Here is a 16,123-nt window from a genome sequence, read left to right as displayed (position 1 = left end):
GTGGTCTGTGATCGCTTTTCTAAAATGGTCCATCTGGTGCCCTTGGTTAAATTGCCTTCCTCCTCTGATTTGGTGCCTTTGTTCTTCCAGCATGTGGTTCGTTTACATGGCATTCCTGAGAATATTGTTTCTGACAGAGGTTCCCAGTTTGTCTCAAGGTTCTGGCGAGCCTTTTGTGGTAGGATGGGCATTGACCTATCTTTTTCCTCGGCCTTCCATCCTCAGACTAATGGCCAGACCGAACGAACCAATCAGACCTTGGAAACATATCTGAGATGTTTTGTTTCCGCTGACCAGGATGATTGGGTGTCATTTTTGCCGTTGGCTGAGTTCGCCCTTAATAATCGGGCCAGCTCGGCTACCTTGGTCTCTCCATTTTTCTGCAATTCTGGGTTCCATCCTCGTTTCTCTTCAGGACAGGTTGAGTCTTCGGACTGTCCTGGTGTGGATTATGTGGTGGACAGGTTGCAGCAGATCTGGACTCAGGTAGTGGACAATTTGACCTTGTCCCAGGAGAAGGCTCAGCTTTTCGCTAATCGCAGACGCCGTGTGGGACCCCGACTTCGTGTTGGGGATCTGGTTTGGTTATCTTCTCGTCATATACCTATGAAGGTTTCCTCTCCTAAATTTAAACCTCGTTTTATTGGTCCGTATAGGATTTCTGAGATTCTCAATCCGGTGTCTTTTCGTCTGACCCTCCCAGACTCCTTTTCCATACATAATGTATTCCATAGGTCGTTGTTGAGGAGATACGTGGCACCTATGGTTCCATCTGTGGAGCCTCCTGCCCCTGTTTTGGTGGAGGGGGAATTGGAGTATATTGTGGAGAAGATTTTGGATTCTCGTGTCTCTAGACGGAAACTCCAGTATCTGGTCAAATGGAAGGGTTATGCTCAGGAAGATAATTCCTGGGTTTTTGCCTCTGATGTCCATGCCCCAGATCTTGTTCGTGCCTTTCATGTGGCTCATCCTGGTCGGCCTGGGGGTTCTGGTGAGGGTTCGGTGACCCCTCCTCAAGGGGGGGGTACTGTTGTGAATTCTGTGGTCACAAGTGGTATTGCAGTCTCTGGGCGTCCTCCCTCAGGTGTTTTGGTGAGCTCGTTGGCTGCCTTGCTATTTAGCTCCACCTGAGTCTGTCTTCCTTGCTCCTTGTCAATGTTCCAGTGTTGGATCTGAGCTACTGCATCTTTCCTTGGGCCTGCTGCTCTGCTAGATTAGTGCTTCTAGTTTGTTTTCTGTTTTTTCTGTCCAGCTTGTTATTATCTTTTGCTGGAAGCTCTGAGAAGCAAAGGGGTGCACCGCCGTGCTGTTAGTTCGGCACGGTGGGTCTTTTTTGCCCCTTTGCGTGGTTTTCGTTTTAGGGTTTTTTGTAGACTGCATAGTTCTCTTTGCTATCCTCGCTCTGTCTAGAATATCGGGCCTCACTTTGCTGAATCTATTTCATTCCTACGTTTGTCTTTTCATCTTGCTAACAGTCATTATATGTGGGGGCTGCCTATTCCTTTGGGGTATTTCTCTGAGGTAAGTCAGGCTTGTATTTCTATCTTCAGGCTAGTCAGCTCCTCAGGCAGTGCCGAGTTGCATAGGTAGTGATAGGCGCAATCCACTGCTGCTTCCAGTTGTGTGAGGACAGTTCAGGTACTGCAGTCTACAGAGATTCCACGTCTCTGAGCTCGTCCTATTGTTTTGGGTTTTTGCCAGATCTCTGTATGTGCGCTGATTACTGCACGCTGTGTTGCCTGATTGCCTGCCATAACACCACCCTCCTTATCTGATGACATCATCTATTCATCACCTGATCTGTTCTCCAAGTTCGGTTGTTCTATCATCACCATTATAGTCATTCCTGATTTTGTGGAGAGTTGTCTTGATGTGGGAGTTTCTTGATCCAACATCTTCCTTAGCACTCAGAATGCTTTCACTCAGGGGACTAGGGTTCAGAGAAAACTGAGATGTCATTGACGAACTAAAAAAATCTACAATTGCAAAGATTGACTTTTACATTTGAGGAAGAATGTGGATATCACTTGAAACTGATGATGTCACTGTCAGAGGTAACCTCAACCTGTTATGATTGAGATGTGTCATCTGCCGTATAGTCCAATTGTACTCTAATGCCACCTATTGGATATAGCAATCTTAAAAGTCAATATCAACCGTTTAATGAGCCTTGCCATATGCCTTAGGATAAGAAGCTAAACCAGCCAGTAAATTTCCAGACATGTGTTTTTGGATGTTTGCCCCTCCTCAGTGTAAAGCAGGACATCTAGTTTTGGCTAGGTTAAAGGCCGAGCCTGCAAATAAAGATACAAAGGCCAGGCAGTGCTCCTCTGGAAATTTAAATATGCAAATAGCCTCATAAGAGAGGATAAGGATAAGGATATAAACTTTAACTTCACCTATTGGATGCTGCATTTTAAAACTCAATATCAACCAGCCCTGTCATTTAAACTGATAAGGGGCAAACATCCTGAAATATGTGTCTGCAAATGGAAACCTTGGTTTGGCTTCTTATCTTAAGTTATGTAGCCGAGCGCTTTAAAAGTTCGATTTTGACATTATTTTATAAACCTGTTGTAATGCGACTGAATGAAAAGCCTAAATTCAATAATTATGATGTGTGTCTCAATACTTTTCTCCATATAGTGTATTCATATTATTGCTTTTTTTCCCACCTTTTTTGCTTCTTCAATTTTAGAGTTTCTAATTCATCGATGTGAAGTTCCCCTTGAACTTATACTTGGACTTGCCTTTGGTCTAATATTGGGTGTTGTACTAATTATTATAGGAATTTTCTACTTGTACAAGAAATTTTTGACAAAGAGGAGAAATGGTAAAAAAATTTCTGGCATATATTTACATAAAGAGAGGAAATAATTACTAAGAATTACTAATCATCACCCATGTTTATGTTAAAGGGACTCTGTCACCTGAATTTGGCAGGCTATGTAAATGACCTGTGTCCGGTCCGATGGGCAGTGTTTCCTCTTCTTTCATTCACCCCTTCCTTTCCCGCTGTCCGCAATATTTTCTTGAATTTGAGTAGGTTTCCTTCGCAGTTCACGCGTGCGCAATTCAATCTTGCCTCGCGCTTGCACAGTATGCTTTGCCCAACTGCGGGCAAAGCCAAAGAGCATTACTGCGCATGCGCCGGCGCACTATGTCCCGGGAGTATTTCGCTGTGTTCCTGGACATAGTGCGCCGGCACATGCACAGCAATGCTTTTTGGCTTTGCCCACAGTTGGGCAAAGCATACTGTGCATGTGCGAGGCAAGATTGAATTGCGCACACGTGAACTACGGAGGAAACCTACTCAAATTCAAGAAAATATTGCAGACAGCGGGAAAGGAAGGGGTGAATGAAAGAAAAGGAAACACCGCCCATCGGACCAGACATATGGCATTTACATAGCCTGCCAAATTCAGGTGACAGAGTCCCTTTAATTATCAGGAGAACTACATGTGCATCTTACTGTACTTTCATTATATAGCCATGTAATATCATTAAAACTTATAAATCCCTGTTGTTTACATTGGACAGATTTGGTGGCATTCCAACAAAAGAAAAATAGTTGACAAAATCGCCTGTTAGGGTTGGCGGATTGCACTAAATAGATTTAATGAGGAAGTGCAATCGCAACCCGGGGTCCACCGTGCAGAGGTGTAAAACTGCAGCTAATGTGAACAATGGCGGAGAATGCAATGAGCAACTGCTTGCTTGCACTGAGTTAAAAGTCACTCAGTGAGCAGCACATGAAGTAGTGTCACTTGCACACAGTAACGAAGCAGATGCTCAGCAATAGAGCCGTGTCACTTACACACAGCAACGAAAGATATGACGCCAGACGTGATCCCAGTTAACCTCACAGAGGATGGAAGCTCACCAACGGAGCAGGTAGCAACAGTGGTCAGACAGTCAGTAAAAGCACTCAAACAACTCCTCTCCAGAGGTGCCGGAATTATAGTGGCTATACTTCAGCCTTGAATCCATACGAACAAACTCCTCTCCGGAGGTGCCGGAATACTAATGGCTATCAGCCACTACTGAGCACATGCTGACACAGACCACACAGTTGCTAATTACACTCACACATGGGATTAGGCTGAAACTAGCACACCAACGTGCACCTCTGAGAACCTTTTATACCTACAGTTCAAGTGCAGTCAGACGGGACCTTGTCCGTGGACCAATCCAGACCTTTCACATCACTAGCACGGCTGACGACCGACCACCAATGAGACGTCACCACATCACGATCATGCTCACTAGGGTGATTTCTGGACAGTCTCCAGAGTGTTTGCTTGTCGCTGGCTACTGCTTGTTACCATAGGCTTGGCTGAAGATCCAGGAGTAACCAGACAAAAGCATTAGCCTAAGCAAGATACTGGGACTGACGTCTAAGCTCAGCAGCACCCACAGTGACTGAAGCTGGATGGGAGACTGCAGGTGTAGACAAGGCTTGTCACTTAATTTTACCTGTTGCCACTTTATGTGACACTTCTCGTACTGAGAATTGTAGTGCCGGGAGCAAATAATAAACCAAACCATTGGGATACATGCACACAAATTAAATTTTTCAAAAAAAATTGTCACAGCTGCAATTCAAATTTTTGCTGTAAGGCTACATTCCCACAATGAGCTTTTGGTGACTTTTGGATGTTGCAGATTTTCTCAATTTTTGCACCTATTATTTAAATTAGGTTACTTGCATTTTTTTTTACAATCATTTTTTCTCGTTATTCACGCTGCCTTTTATGTCTCTTGTTGGTATCATGTCATGCTTTAAATAAATTCATTTTGTTTTTGAGTTTTCCAGGTATTTGGTTTTGACAAAATCATATTGATACATACTGTACATGTGCTCACATGTAAAGCGCCATGGAATAAATGGCGCTATAACAATAAATAATAATAATAATAATAATAATGTGCGAATTACATGCATTTTTGCAAATCCGCATTTTTGGCACTAAATTTAAAGTGTTGCAGCATTACATCACAGTGAGCCCCTATAAAGATGGAGGCCAAATATTTATTCCAGTAGATAGAAACTAGAAAAAAACACATGTACGCTATTAACGATTGGGACATTCAGGGGCGCCCCACAGATCAAGAGAACAGGGTTCTGTAAAGCCTAATCCCAAAAGAGTAGTAGTCAACTTTGAAAATCACCACTGTTTCATTCACTGCATATGGGACTGCTGGTAAAATTAGAACTCAAGTATCTCCCGCAGTCCTATAAACAATAAATGGAGAACCGGTGTAAATGCTGGACCAGCATTCCATTCTAATAGTGCTCGACATAGGTGGGGCACATACTTGACCGCTGCTCGGTTTCAAGTCCTGACATTTATTGAAACATCTGTTGATTAGTCCTTAAAAGTGATGAGTGAATGTGCTTGGATTTGGTCTTATCTAAGCATGCTTGTGTGCTAACTGAGTGTCTTCGCAATGCACGAATAATATGTTTGAGTCCCCGTGGCTTTTAACAATGCAGTATAGACAGATGGAGGTTTACCTTAAATTGATTCATAATGATAAAAATTCATTAGCTTAATGTATAGTCTCATATTTTGATGCTGTCTTCATATTATATCTGTTCTTTCTTCCCCAGAGTCATCGGAGAACAGACAGGATCATATCAATGTTTATGAGAACGTGACGGTAGGTAACAATGTCCTAACAATGTTATCATAGGAACATAATTACATAAATATATTTACTGAAAATCCGTCCTGTTCCCTTTTTTTCGTGCCTGACTCTCCAAGTCCTGGGCAAATATAATAGCTGTAATACCGTTACCTCTCTGTATTTGTATGTTCCATTAAAAAAACATTGTGCAATCACTCTGGAATGTCACAGATGTTTTTAGAATAAGCTAAGTCTTAAAATGAACCTGCAAGAATCTTTTACCCCCCCCAACCATAAACTAATTGATCCCCTTATAACCCCAATATGATGTTCCAGCAGCAAGATATCACGTATTGAAGTTGTGTCTACATGTCACTGGAAGTGCATTGGGACATGATGATGCACTTACAGCTTCTTAGTCTCAAGCAGTATTTCCCTACCTAGCAGCACCCTCTTCTGGCTGATTGACAGGTCATTTGGTCTGTTACATGGCCACTGGCCTGTCACTCAGTTGGGGGAGGGTTTTGCTCAGTCTGAAATTGTTATGACCTAGTGGTCAGGACAATAATGGACCTGGTGGTTAAGAGCACACGGAATGACCTGATAATTACTGATAATAAAGGACGAGCTCTGGGACGTGGGAACTTTGCTGACCGCAATCCCTAAACCTATCAAACACACTAGAAACAGCCGTGGATTGCGCCTAACGCTCCCTATGCAACTCGGCACAGCCTAAGAAACTAGCTAGCCCTGAAGATAGAAAAATAAAGCCTACCTTGCCTCAGAGAAATTCCCCAAAGGAAAAGGCAGCCCCCCACATATAATGACTGTGAGTAAAGATGAAAATACAAACACAGAGATGAAATAGATTTAGCAAAGTGAGGCCCGACTTACTGAACAGACCGAGGATAGGAAAGGTTACTTTGCGGTCAGCACAAAAACCTACAAAAAGACCACGCAGAGGGTGCAAAAAGACCCTCCGCACCGACTCACGGTGCGGAGGCGCTCCCTCTGCGTCCCAGAGCTTCCAGCAAGCAAGACAACAAATTAAATAGCAAGCTGGACAGAAAAATAGCAAACCAAAGAAATACAAGCTGGAACTTAGCTTCTGATGGGAAGACAGGTCACAAGAACGATCCAGGAGTGAACTAGACCAATACTGGAACATTGACAGGTGGCATGGAGCAAAGATCTAAGTGGAGTTAAATAGAGCAGCAGCTAACGAATTAACCTCGTCACCTGTGAAACTCAGAAACACCCACCAGAGGAAGTCCATGGACAGAACCAGCCGAAGTACCATTCATGACCACAGGAGGGAGCCCGACAACAGAATTCACAACAGAAATACAGTATGAGGCTGAGAAGCTGTAAGTGCATCATCAGTCCCCAATGCACTTCCAAACACATCTTCAAATTTTGATTTCTCACTGCTGAAGCAGCACTTTGGGGTATAAAAGAATCAACTGGCTTAACATTTAAAGGGCTAAACAGTTATATAAATGATTTTGTAGGGGGGAAGGTGGGATGTGTGGTTAACGTTTCTGACAGGCACCTAGACAGAAGGTTCATCCAACTCTAACCACAGGTAGCAAGAATAAGAATATTTCTCTGTTATTGCAATCATGTTTTTGAAAATCCAGTTGAGTTCCATGACTAGTCAGACAAGCCTTAGACTCCCTTAGACTGTCAGGTCTCTCTCCCTATGTGCCTATCAATCTAGGGCACATTGGTGGGGTGAGGCCACTCAGGACTGGTCTAGTGGACCTGTCATCCAAGACATGTCAATCCCTGCCAGCCTTTCATAGTGTGTTTTCTCTGAAATGATCCAACGTATCTGGAAATGCTTGCTGATTTATTGCTCAGGTCCAGAAGACAGTGCATCATAACATTAATTCTCCAGAAGCTGGTCATGTTGCAATCAAGATCGGTAATGGGTTAAGTCAAACAATGGTGCCTCTCTGGGCATATAGGTGACTACCCCTTAGCAAAGCTTGCTCTTCGAAGTATATTTCCTCTGCGTCTTGTTTACTATTGTCCTGACCATTAGGCTGCTAATTCTCTTCTGGTTTAGTCTCAGCCCTTTCCACCAACCACAGACCTTATTCTTCCAATCCTAGCTATTCCAACTCTTTAGTCACTGAACAGGCCCTGTGAATATCAGTCCAAGACCTCATCCACAATACACACCCCATACATATACAGCCTCAGTCAGACTCACGGATATCTCCAGTGAGTTCTCACATTTTATTCTTTTCACTGGTCTTGAGACCAACATGCACCATCAGCAATGGCAACTGCATGGGTCTGTAAAAGCTTTAATCAGTATCACACTCTGAGACCCCCCCCAACTAATTTCCTGGTGTAGGCCACCTCCTCACTTACTAACAGTACACATTCACTCGCTTAAACCCATACATCCAATTTTGCAGATAGTCCGCACACCAACACTGCAGCTCAGCATTGACATCGCCTCAACGTTCTCCGTTCAGTCTGTGCTAGACCCCAAAACAAAGACCTACAAACCAACACCTCTACCTTCCCTGGTAGAGTGACACAACTGGTGTAGTCTACATGCACGTAGCAGCCGTTCGGACTCCATGGGCTCATGAAACCTATAAAGACATCCAATTTTGCAGATAGTCCTCACACCAACACTGCAGCTCAGCATTGACATCATCTCAACGTTCACAATTGAGTCAGTGCAAGACACCAAAACAAGGACCTACAAACCAACACCTCCACCTTCCCTGGTAGAATGATACAACTGGTGTAGTCTACATGCACGTAGCAGCCGTTCGGACTCCGTGGGCTCGTGAAACCTATAAAGACATCCAATTTTGCAGATAGTCCTCACACCAACACTGCAGCTCAGCGTTGACATCATCTCAATGTTCACAATTGAGTCAGTGCAAGACACCAAAACAAGGACCTACAAACCAACACCTCTACCTTCCCTGGTAGAGTGATCCAACTGGTGTAGTCTACATACACATAGTAGCCTTCCAGGCTCCTTGGGGGCGTGAAGCAAATAAATAATGGAACATAATGTAAAACAAAACATAAACAACCAAAAGAAACATTTCTTAAGCCATAAGCATTCACATACACACCAACATCCTATAAGGGGGACACGTGATGACTTGTGGTTTACCCTTTCACATCTATGTCAACTTTACATTTGCAGGCAGCACAATCGAAGGAAGAATCTTCATACATGGTGAGTAGAGAAAAACTTTTTACGTTTTGATATCTGTAAAGCCCCGTGGAAATCAATAGCGCTATATAAGCGAGTAAAATAAATAAAAAATTTGTAAGTTACTGTGTTTTTTTAAAATCATTATTACTAATGGCCGTAAGAGAAATCGGCCAAGTTTCATCCAGAAAACACAGACAATTTTTTTCTAAGTTTCATCCATCCGGGTGTCTGGCTTTTTTTTAACGTTTATGTGCGATATGTTTTAATACATCAATACTAAAAAATGTAAATGATCAAATACAGTTTCCTATTTTATAATAGAAATGTATTCGTAAAAATCGGATGACATTTTGATGTTCAGTGTGAGATCCAATTGTTTTTACGCACCCATAGACTTTTAGGCTATGTTCACACTTTGCAGATTCCACTGCGGATTTTTCCGCAGCAGAATTCCAAAATCCGCAGTGAAAACCGCAGCGCGTTTTCACTGCGGATTTATCGCGGTTTTTACTGCGTTTTCTTCTGCGGATTTTCAACTGCAGTTTTCTATTGGAGCAGCTGAAAATCCGCAGAAAAGAAGTGACATGCTGCGGAATGTAATCCGCAGCGTTTCCGCGCGGATTTTTCTGCAGCATGTGCACAGCGTTTTTTGTTTCCCATAGGTTTACATTGAAATGTAAACTCATGGGAAACTGCTGCGGATCCGCAGCGGTCAAATCCGCTGCGGATCCGCAGCAAAATCCGCAAAGTGTGAATATAGCCTTAATGTTTGAGTGTTATCCAGGACTCAGAAAAAAAAAAGTGGTGTATGCTGCGATTATTTTTTCAAGGACAGTCGGGCTGTAAAAAAAAAATTCTTCATCTGAACAGCCCTATGGAATAACATGGGCCAGTGTACTATCCAATAAAAAAAATCAGACAGCAATTTATCCGCTCGTCGCTCGTGAATCTTCTTAGTATGAATTGTTTTTGTTATATATTTTCTTTTAGATTTTTTTTTTATATTTTGTGATGTTTTTAGGGCAATTCAAAATGTCTACCTATTTATCTTGCAGGGTTTGCAGTTCGAAACTGAGGACATCTACACTGGGCTGAAAATATAAGAGATTTATCACCGTCACAAAAGAATATCTATATTTAATAGACAACAATGATGAGTGCAGCCAAACCTGAACACTGACTGCAGTTTACACTATGCCTTATCTGTTGCAGAGTGCGTCTTCTTGCAGTCACCGCTGTACTTAGGAAAGCTTCAGTCAGCAACATATCTTGAGTAAATAGTATTTACTTCATACTGGATAAACATGAGATACAATTCAGTGTCACACAGTCCGTGCACTGAACACAACACATTCATGAAGAAAAGCAAAACCGAAAGTAAGAAAACAACCAACCACTGAGAGCTTCCCTCCCCACATTACAGCAAGTATATGACTTTACACACTATCGCCATCTGCTGTCTGGTTAGTATAAAGTCCTCCTTTCACTTATAATAAGTCCCAATCTGTTGCATATGCCAACACCCTTTCTCAACAGTAAGGACTTATTCAATCAAACCCAACTTTTTTATTAGTCTCTGATGTTTATCAGCATTCAACGCCTTCGTGAAAATGTCTGCTGTCATTTCTTCAGTAGGACAGTACTCTAACTTCAAGACTCCTTGTTCCTGATGATCTCTCAAGAAATGATATTTCACATCAATATGTTTGGTTCTTGGATTGACTCTTTCCATCTGAGCAAGAACAAGACATCCTTGATTGTCCTCTTTTAGTTTTGTTGGTGCCAACTGTGGTTGTCCTAATTCTGTCAACAATTGTCTTAACCACAGTACTTCTTGACTCGCATGTGCTGCGGCAACATATTCTGCTTCTGTTGAAGATAGTGTCACAATTGACTGTTTCTTACTTGTCCAAATTATTGGTCCACCTGAGAGGAAAAAAATATGTCCACTGGTAGATCTTCTGTCAGTTGGATCTCCAGCCCAATCTGCATCAACATATCCTGTTAAAATGCAATCATCGCTTGTGGGTAATTTCAGCTTAACATTGCTAGTTCCTTTCAAATAACGTATTACTCTCTTCACGGCATTCCAATCAGCTTTATTTGGTTTTGATACCTTTCTACTCAGGATTCCTACTGCTGCTGCGATGTCTGGTCTTGTAACGGTCGCTAGATACAGTAGTTTTCCTATTGCTGTTCTGTATTCTTCATTATTTGGTAGCATATTTTGTTCACTGTTCATCTCTTTGAGATAATTAGTTTCCATTGGAGACTTTACTGTTTTTGCATCCTTTAATCCAAATTTTTCTGTTATGTCTTGAATCATATGATTTTGATTCAGTAGGAAACTTCCATCTTCTTCTCTTTCTACTTGTATTACTAGGTATTGTTTTACATTTCCCAAGTCTTTGATTTTGAAATGTTGCTTCAGGATTTTTAGAATGTTTTCGTTATCCCTTTCTTGTTCAAAACAAATCAAAATGTCGTCTACATATATGAGTATGTAAATCCATCTATTAATCAGCCTTTTTGGTTATAAGCATGAATCAGCTTTGCTTCTTTGAAATTTTTCATTTGTAAGTACTTCCGTGATTTGTCATTCCACGCTTTAGCTGCTTGCTTTAAACCATATATGCTTTTCTGTAGTTTACAAACTTTGTTTGGATTTCTTTCATCTTTGAATCCTGGAGGTTGCTCCATATAAATGTCTTCTGTTAAATCTCCATTCAGAAAAGCTGTCTTTACATCCAGATGTCTCAGTTGCATCTGTTTCATTGCTGCAACTGTAAGTAAAGTTCTTATTGTAGTGTGTTTGACAACTGGAGCAAATGTTTCATCATAGTCTTCTCCATATTTTTGAGAATACCATTTAGCTACGAGTCTTGCTCTTTATCTTTCAGCTGTGCCATCTGTTTGGTATTTAACTTTAAAAATCCATTTACATCCTATGGTTTTTCTTCCTTCTGGCAAATCTGTCAGTGTCCATGTATTTGAATCTTGCATGGATTTAATTTCTGTTTCTGTTGCTTCTATCCATTTATTAGCTTCTTCTACAGGCAGTTTAGATATTTCTTCCCAAGAAGTAGGCTCATAGATTTTTCTCGTGCTTGTCTTGTATGAGAGACGTTTTGGTGGTTTTCCTTTGTTCTCTCTCATTGAACGTCTTAGTTCTGTGTCTGTTTGTAGTTGTGATTAGTGTTGAGCGATACCGTCCGATACTTGAAAGTATCGGTATCGGATAGTATTGGCCGATACCAGAAAAATATCGGATATCGCCGATACCGATATCCGATACCAATACAAGTCAATGGGACATCAAGTATCGGAAGGTATTCTCATGGTTCCCAGGGTCTGAAGGAGAGGAAACTCTCCTTCAGACCCTGGGAACCATAGGGATGTGTAAAATAAAGAATTAAAATAAAAAATATTGATATGCTCACCTCTCCGGCGGCCCCTGGACTTCACGCTGCTAACCGGGAGGCTTCTTTGTTTAAAAAGCGCGCCTTTCGGACCTGTGAATGACGTCCCGGCTTCTGATTGGTCGCGTGCCGCCCATGTGACCGGCACGCGACCAATCAGAGGCCGCGACGTCATTCGCAGGTCCTCAATTCCTAGCATTAGCAGCTTTGTGAATGAGAATGACGTCGCGGCTTCTGATTGGCCGCGTGCCGCCCATGTGACCGGCACGCGGCCAATCAGAAGCCGCGACGTCATTCTCATTCACAAAACTGCTAATGCTAGGAATTGAGGACCTGCGAATGACGTCGCGGCCTCTGATTGGTCGCGTGCCGGTCACATGGGCGGCACGCGACCAATCAGAAGCCGGGACGTCATTCACAGGTCCGAAAGGCGCGCTTTTTAAACAAAGAAGCCTCCCGGTTAGCAGCGTGAAGTCCAGGGGCCGCCGGAGAGGTGAGCATATCAATATTTTTTATTTTAATTCTTTATTTTACACATCCCTATTAATTCGATACCGATACCCGATATCACAAAAATATCGGATCTCGGTATCGGAATTCCGATACCGCAAGTATCGGCCGATACCCGATACTTGCGGTATCGGAATGCTCAACACTAGTTGTGATTCTTCACTTTCAGTATTTTGTTCTTCATTAATTTCTACTTCTTTCTCATCAGATATTTCTTCAGTCCTTTTCAGTAGAAGAATCGTTTCTTTGTTCTTTTCTTCTCGGATATTCATCTATTAGTCTTGTTTTCACAAAATCTAATGTAATGTCAGTTTCTGGTCTCGTCTCAAGGGCATTTATCAAGGCTGTATACGAATCTGGTAAACTGCACAACAATATAGCTGCTACATGACTTTCTTTAATATCTTCACCAATAGATCTTAGCTGTGATATCACTTCCATCATTGAGAATATGTGCTTCTGCATATCGTCATTTGCACTCAGTCTCATACTGTACAGCTTTCTTAATAAAAACAACTTGTGATTCACGCTAGGTCTTTCATACAGTTTTCTTAATGCTTCCGACATTCCCTTAGCTGTTTCTTCATTTCTTATATGTATTAATTGAGCATCATCCACTAATAAGCTAATGGTGGCTCTAGCTTTTATATCCTTCTTATCCCATGTCTGATTATCTTGATCTGGTCTTGCTGTAACAATTACTTCCCACAGATCATCCTTAGATAACAACATCTCTACTTTGAATTTCCATAACTGATAATTTTCACTATTCAGTTTAGCTACTGTAAATTTCAGTTCTGTGTTACTCATCATCTTTATATAGTCTTACTTGTTTAGAGAGTTGTACTGAAGATATTCTCCTGTATGTCCTGTGAATTCTCTGCAATTATATCCAGCTCCTGGGATGCTGAATTCCTCTGTCACTCTGTATCTGGATTTAGTTCCTTCTGTTTACAGAGCTTATCTGTGTGCTCCGTTATCTGGGCTATAAACCAGGATCCTTCTGCCTGAGCTTGTAGTGCAGACCTGTAGTGTCTGGGGTGCCTGGAGTGTCTGGGGTGATCTGGGGTGCCTGGGATGTCTGGGGTTATCTGGGGTGCCTGGGCCCATAACCTGTTGCAGAGTGCGTCTTCTTGCAGTCACCACTGTACTTACGAAAGCTTCAGTCAGCAAGATATCTTGAGTAAACAGTATTTACTTCATACTGGATAAACATGAGATACAATTCAGTGTCACACAGTTTGTGCACTGAAGACAACACATTCATGAAGAAAAGCAAAACCGAAAGTAAGAAAACAACCAACCACTGAGAGCTTCCCTCCCCACATTACAGCAAGTATATGACTTTACACACTATCGCCATCTGCTGTCTGGTTAGTATAAAGTCCTCCTTTCACTTATAATAAGTCCCAATCTGTTGCATATGCCAACATTATCTTCTTCCAAGTCTTAAAGGGAAATTTCCATCAGATTTTTGCTTTGCAATCTGAGAGCAATACGATGTAGGGGCTGAGACCCTGATTTCAGCAATGTGTCACTTGTTGGGCTGCTTGTTGTAGATTCACTAAAATCAGTATTTGGAGATTATCACTGGAGGACTAGTTGTCTCGTGCCTCCTAGTCCTCCTGCTTTGTGTAACTCCACCCCCACCACTGCTAATTTACAATGTACACTGAAAGCTGCGAATCAGAGGTGTGGGCGGGGTTATACATAGCTCAGAATTCCGAGGGCTGATAAATCTGCAACAGAGAAAACTGATTTTATCAAAATGGTATGAAACAGCCTAGAAAGTGACACATAGCTGGAATCAGGGCCTCTGTTCCCAACATCATGCTACTCTTTGGTTATATAACAAAAACCTGGTGATAGATTCCTTTTAAAGAATAAATAAAACTGTATTTAATTTTTTTTAATAAGTTTGTCAAATGTGTATAATTATGAAATGTTGCAATTCGCTTTATTAAAGGAGTTTATTTCTGTAAATATAAAATGCATGTAAATGGCTTCCAAACCCCGGCTTTTACCCAGGCTATTTTGTTAGTAAGTAGATAAAGGCTGCAACTTCTTACTGACGGATGATTTCGGCGTTCCCCTCTCGCCCCGACGCGCGTTTCGTCCTTAGCTTCTTCCGGGGGCGTCAACACTTACTACAGCTGCGGTGAGATAATCTGTACTTTGCATTTAATGTTCCTATCTATACCTATTTGTCTGCACAGTATATTATGTATTCCCTGCAGGGGCGCTTTCTATGTTTATACATGTGTAATGACAGGCATCAGGCGGATCTGGATATACATTACTCTTTATGTGATCTATTGAATTTTCGATAGATCTCTCTATATGCAGTCTTTAGGCTATGTACATTTTGCTATAGGATGTTTTTTTCGGCCCCCTAGGGTATCTTTTTGTAAATTATGTTCCGTAACCTTTTTAAATATTGTTAATAAATAAATTCTTTTTTAGCGATATTTTTTATGGTTCTCTTCTTTGGAATCAGGGGTTAATGCCACTGATTATCCATATTGTTGTTGCATCTATCCATTTGATACCAACTCCACCAAAATGGACACCGACTCCGACTCGACAGCCCTACTGCTTATAACATGATACTGTATGGGGACAGATTGAGCTACTAGTGTTCTGCCCCTATCATTCTCATTTGCCATTGTAAAGAGGTCGAGAAACAAGACCCAAATGACTTCAATATTGTCGATCACACTCATTGAACAGCCTGAACTCAGCGCATGTAAATACAACCAAAATGTTTGAGTGTCATGGTGCAATATGTGAGCATTCGGGGCCTTATTTTATCTTTTTCCCCTAGGTCCCCACTTTGTCTAAAACCGGCCCTGCCAGTAATTGATGCAAAAGAAGCCTCAACCAAGTACTGAGTGCATTTACTGAACATACATTTCAGTAGGCCAACATTTCGGATTTTAAAATCAGTTTTCAAGCTGGTGTTATAAAGTATTCTAATTTACTGAGATAATGACTTTTGGGTTTTCATTGGCTGTAAGCCATAATCATCAACATTAACAGAAATAAACCATCGAAATACATTACTCTGTTTGTAATGGCTCTATCTAATATGAGTTTCACTTTTTGTATTGAAGAACTGAAATAAGTTAACTTTTTGATGATATTCTAATTTTGTGAGATGCACCTGTATATTTGGAATAAGCCATTTCTATAACAAAACTTTTAGCCTGAATAATTCAGATTTCCACCATTCTACATACTAATTTGGGAGGCTTTCACATGGTTAAAACAACATGATTTTGCGTAATCACATTTAAGATAAAGGGGGTTGGGTTTTATTTCTCACAGGCAACGTCCTTAATCTATATAAGAACTGAAAGCGAAACAC

The 16,123-nt window shown here is 41.5% G+C and overlaps 1 protein-coding gene across 1 annotated transcript in view; it reads left to right on the top strand.

The window, feature by feature from the left end:
• The window catches only part of LOC138651617 (carcinoembryonic antigen-related cell adhesion molecule 5-like), a 78,986-nt gene extending 68,956 nt beyond the window's left edge, over nt 1-10,030 (top strand). The window contains exons 15-18 of the mRNA XM_069741937.1: nt 2,699-2,833; nt 5,615-5,664; nt 8,816-8,848; nt 9,883-10,030. Of these exons, the coding sequence (XP_069598038.1) occupies nt 2,699-2,833; nt 5,615-5,664; nt 8,816-8,848; nt 9,883-9,930 (266 nt within the window). The 3' untranslated portion in view covers nt 9,931-10,030. The remainder of the gene's footprint in view (nt 1-2,698; nt 2,834-5,614; nt 5,665-8,815; nt 8,849-9,882) is intronic.
• Nucleotides 10,031-16,123: the final 6,093 nt, after the last annotated feature.

Source organism: Ranitomeya imitator, chromosome 10 (genome assembly GCF_032444005.1).
Source record: "Ranitomeya imitator isolate aRanImi1 chromosome 10, aRanImi1.pri, whole genome shotgun sequence".
NCBI classification, from domain to species: domain Eukaryota; kingdom Metazoa; phylum Chordata; class Amphibia; order Anura; family Dendrobatidae; genus Ranitomeya; species Ranitomeya imitator.
This window is presented reverse-complemented; position numbering and strand designations above follow the sequence as displayed.